The sequence below is a fragment of the Apis dorsata genome, unplaced genomic scaffold, assembly GCF_000469605.1.
Source record: "Apis dorsata unplaced genomic scaffold, Apis dorsata 1.3 scaffold_172, whole genome shotgun sequence".
Classification (NCBI taxonomy): Eukaryota; Metazoa; Arthropoda; class Insecta; order Hymenoptera; family Apidae; genus Apis; species Apis dorsata.
This window is the reverse complement of record NW_006263460.1, coordinates 675,369-680,664: the sequence shown is the minus strand read 5'-3', so window position 1 is coordinate 680,664 and position 5,296 is coordinate 675,369. Positions and strand designations below refer to the sequence as shown.

The 5,296-nt window shown below is 21.4% G+C and overlaps 1 protein-coding gene and 1 pseudogene across 1 annotated transcript in view; both read left to right on the top strand.

Moving 5' to 3' along the window:
• Positions 1-1,589, top strand: part of LOC116185417 — a 3,154-nt pseudogene extending 1,565 nt beyond the window's left edge.
• A 2,871-nt stretch (positions 1,590-4,460) lies between these two features.
• The window catches only part of LOC102672059 (probable cytochrome P450 6a13), a 3,006-nt gene continuing 2,170 nt past the window's right edge, over positions 4,461-5,296 (top strand). The window contains 2 exon segments of the mRNA XM_031509762.1: positions 4,461-4,811; positions 5,270-5,296. Of these exon segments, the coding sequence (XP_031365622.1) occupies positions 4,476-4,811; positions 5,270-5,296 (363 nt within the window). The 5' untranslated portion in view covers positions 4,461-4,475.

Here is a 5,296-nt window from a genome sequence, read left to right as displayed (position 1 = left end):
TTCATAATTCTAGTATCTTTTTTTTAATACTTATTCTTCTTTTTATTTCAAGTTTATTTATTGTCCTTGCTTAAATATAAAAAAAAGGAAAAAAAAATATAATGTTATTAATTGACTTTGATTTACAGAGTTCTTTAAATATTTTATTTTTAAAGATATAATTGTTTAAAATTGAGCTAATCGCATATGCATACTTAACTAAAATAAATCATAATAATTTTAGATGGAAAAACTTTTATCTGAAAGAAAAGATACTAATCTTTGTGTGTTTATAATAATATTTATAATAATAATTATTCTGTATTCAAAATTAATATATTATCCATTTCTCTACTTCTTTTTATCCTATTTTAGAAATAACAAATGAATTTTTGGCGGCACAAGCATTTATTTTCTTTGTTGCCGGTTTCGAGAGTTCGTCATCAGTGATTAGCAATGCTCTTTATGAATCAGCTTTGAATCCTGATATTCAGGACAAGTTACGGAAAGAAATCAAANNAATTCGCAGCAAAAAATGACGGAGAATGGAGATACGAAACCATAAAGGAAATGGAATATTTGGAAAAAGTTTTTCAAGGTGAATACTATTGAATAGTTTTTTTAAATTTTTGTAATTTCTAACTTTCAAATCAAGATTTAAATTTCGTTTGTTCGTGTGCATAATTATTTTTATTTATATTTCACTTTATAGCAAGTGTTAATATTCGCGAGAATATTGAAGAATTTGAAATGTCAATGCTAGAAATGATAGTTGATATATTTAATATTCTTCATTTTACTAAATTAATTTTCGCTCGTTTTGCTCATTAGAATCTTCAAAAGTATTAGTGTTCCATTAATACTTTGAATAACATATTAATATTTTGAATAATTATCCATAATTTTACGTTCCCTTTTATATCTCTTTTTATATTTACAGAAACTCTAAGAAAATATCCATCTTTGCCATTTTTGAATAGAGAATTAATTGACGATTATACTTTTGAAAATAATAAAGTGACAATTCCGAAAGGATTAAAAATATGGATACCCACTTACGCCATTCATAACGACCCAGATATTTATCCAGATCCAGAAAAATTTGATCCTGAAAGGTTTTCAGAGGATAAGATAAAACAAAGACATCCTATGCATTTTTTACCTTTTGGACACGGACCAAGAAATTGCATTGGTAGACATGTGCAACAAAAATTTGAAATGAAAGATAATATAATAGAAAAATAATGATAATAATACGGTATTAATTAGAATTTTGTTCCAGGTGCACGATTTGCCGTATATCAAACAAAAATTGGATTAATAAATATTCTTCGTAATTTCAAGCTTGATGTTTGCGATAAAACGTTAATTCCTTATAAATTTCATCCACGTGGATTAGTTTTAACTCCTTTTAAGGATTTATATTTAAAAATAACTAGATTGACGAATTAATAATTTCTCTTTATTAATTTAAACTTTATCATTATTTAGCATAAAATGCATTAACAATAAAAATGTATAGTAGTAGAGATAGTATATTCAACAATATAAATGAAATATATGTACAACATATGTAACATATGTAACATTATTGTTATTCTTGTGATTTATTTAATGTGTTATTTTTGAAATTATTTTTTCTTAAACTTTATTCATTAACGCTTCATAAAAACATTCACTATAATGATATCAAAAATATTTTATTACTTTAAATGACATTCTATTTTCTGAATAATATGTATTTATAATTAGAATATACATATTTGATTTATACAAATAAATTTAAATGATTTTTTAAAATCATAGATTCAAATTTAAATCAAATAAAAATCGAAGAATTAATGTCTACTTATAATTTTCTTATATTTTCTCTACCATAATAATATGGTAAAACAGGAAAAAGATTGAAAATTATTTCGTTCGAAATATCATTAGAGTATCATTAAAAATGTCTGTCGTTTTTAATAGATAGCGCTGATAATCAATTCTTATTTTAAAACTATTTTTTTTCTTGTTTATTTGGTTTTGCCAAAATAAAATTAAAAATTATTATTTTGATCTATACTAAACTATACAATTTTTATGTATAGTACATCCTGATATACAATAAGAATGTTTTAACGCAAAATGTTGCTCGGAAATAGCAATGAAATTTAAACGATATTGCATTAATTCAGAAATTAAACAGAATTAGGACCAAATTTTGAAATATACTATGAAAAATTCTTCTATCAAATCTTTCAATAATTGCAATTTTTCAAATATTTTCTGTTATTTGTTTCACAATAGTTATTTATTTCAATAATTTATATATGTGTTTATGAATCAATAATATCTAGTTTTATTATTAAAACAATAAGGGAGATCTTGTGTTTGAGATATTGAATAAAATATTTTGCATATTAAGTATCCACTTTATTTGTACTTGTAATAAACGATACTTTAAATTTGAAATATATTTGAAATTATAAAATGCATAAAATAACATTCAGTTAATTTAATTTAATTTATATCTAAATGAAGAATGAATAACTTTTTGATAGGAAAACGAATATTTTTCAACTCGTATTCCAAATGGATCGATTTCGCAATCGATGAACAGATATAATATATGAATATAAATAAGCAAAATTAAATTTATAGAAAATCAAATTTATTTCTTTCCCGAATTCCTTGATAGACTACGAAGATTCCTTGACATTTTTTTTTCACCACTGTACTGTTTCGAAATAAATTTCGACATATGTTAAATTCGAATAAAATTATTTTTCGAATGCATTAGAATTATACAATATTTTAAAATGGAAATATGGTCGAGAAATAAAATAATATATACATAATAATGTTCTTCTGTAAATTATACATTTGATGTGTATAAAAGTTATATTATGTCTATATTATATTGATTCAATTTGACAAAAGTATAATGTATATATATATAAACAGAATTATATAAAATATATAAAATAGAATTTCATAATATAACAATATAAATTTAAATTGTGTTACAATATATGTTAATTAATATATAACATTGCATACAACAAAACTACGTTACGTTTCGTTTTAAAAAAATAAAAATGTTTTTATTTTTTAAAAAAATATCAAAATCAATATATTTGTGTCGTTGAATCAATGATTTTAACATTGTTATCGGATATTGATAACCAAATGTCAAATGATAATAAACCTGTTTCAAGTAATCGACTTTCAGATACGAAATTGTCCCACATGTTTAACCTTAATTTTGAAATATTAGTAAATTTAACATTTAGGAAAAATAACGTTTCATACGTATTCTGCAATTTACCATGATTAACGTAAAAATGATAATTTATCTTATCTATTTGAAAATTACAAAGTGCTCGCCTATGATTGGATCGCTTAATGTTATACTTTAGTGAGAACGATAACATCATACTTCATGTTTGAATAGTATTGAATATTCACATACATTGTATACATTGTATATTTCACTTGAATAAACAATTATCACATTTTATTACTAGCATCAGAAATTATTATATGCGAAGTATAAATAATAAAATAAAATTTATATAATAATGCATTAATTCCAATACAAATACTACATATATATTTTACATGTATATTTTAGAATACTGAGAAGCATTTTTAATAACAGATTTCTTGATACATAAAAGTTGCAAAAAATAAATATAATTTATATAAATTATATATATTATATTTAATATTATATAATACATATATTATATATATTATATAGTGCAATAAATCATGAGAAAAAGATTTTTAAATAAATAAAGTCGAAAATTATAAGTAGTAATAACGTTGGATGTATACATAAGTATATATTCTTCAAATTCTTGGTAACATAATTTAAAAATTATTGAAATTGGCAATATAATTCATCGATGAACCCACAAAATATGATACATTGTAATTATAATAAGTTTATGCATTTTATCATACTATTTTCAAATCTTATTAAAGATTCAAGATCAATATTCATACATTTCATATCTTCTCCCATATTATCGTAATATTTGAAAATAAAATTAAACAAATTTGACTTATTATCGTTTACCAAATATATAAAATATGCTCGATGATTAGTATAACATCAGTCCTAGAGCGACATTATTTGTGAACAAAACATTTGTCGTGAACAAAAAAATAATTAAAGTTTAACATACTTTTTACCAAATAAAATTTATATTAATTAACATGCAAAGTGAAAAACATTTAAGACTTACTTTTGTAGTTGTTATGATTTTAAAAGATTACAAGAAATAAAGTAGTAAGAATATTCTCCATTTTAATATTCTTCCGTGTATAACATCAAAAAAATATAATTTATAATTAATCATCTATTATTCAAAATATTGACACAATTTCGATAACAACATTGAAAAAAATTATCTAAATTAATTTTAAAGTAATAAAAATATTAAAATAAAAATTTAAAGTAATAAATTAATTTTTCTCTTTCGCATAATACAAATAAAACCTAAAAAATGTATGTTAGTTTAGAAATTTTTTGTGGAATAGTAATAACACTTATTGCGCTCTATTATTATTTAACGGTTAATAATCATTTTTGGAAAAATCGTGGAATATCTGGACCAGAACCTTTGCTAGGATTTGGCAATATGAAGAAGGTACTATTAGGAAAAGAATCAATGTCACAATTTCTTACAAAGATGTATCATGAATATAAGAACGAATCTATAATTGGAATATTTACAACAAGAACACCTCAATTAATTATCAAAGATCCAGATCTCATAAAAACTATCTTGATTAAAGATTTCTCTAAAATCATGAATCGAGGATTATTGCCAATAGTCTCAGTAAGTAAAGTAAAAATAATACTGTACATAGTTTCAAGATAATAATAAATAATAATAAATAATAAATAATAAATAATAAATAAAGTTAATAAAGTTAATAAAATAATAAATAATAAATATTTATTCTTTCTTACAATTCGTGCTGTGTTTGATATTTTATTCGAGTAAATAATTAAAAAAAAAATAAAAATAGAAAACGAAATTAGTGTAATTAATACAAATTCATTTTTTATCTATATGCGACATATTTTAATTATACTTTATGATAACTTTCCATTTTTATAAATGATATCCTGACAATTTTTATAACTATTCTACAATATAAATAAAGAACATTTTTTATTTCTAAGTAAAAATAAGAAAATGAATAAATAATAAATAATTATTGAAGATATAACAGACAAAAACATATTCTAAATAAATAATATTTAGTTTTTTTAATGTGTTTAATATTTCAGGGAGAACCAATATCTCAACATCTTTTT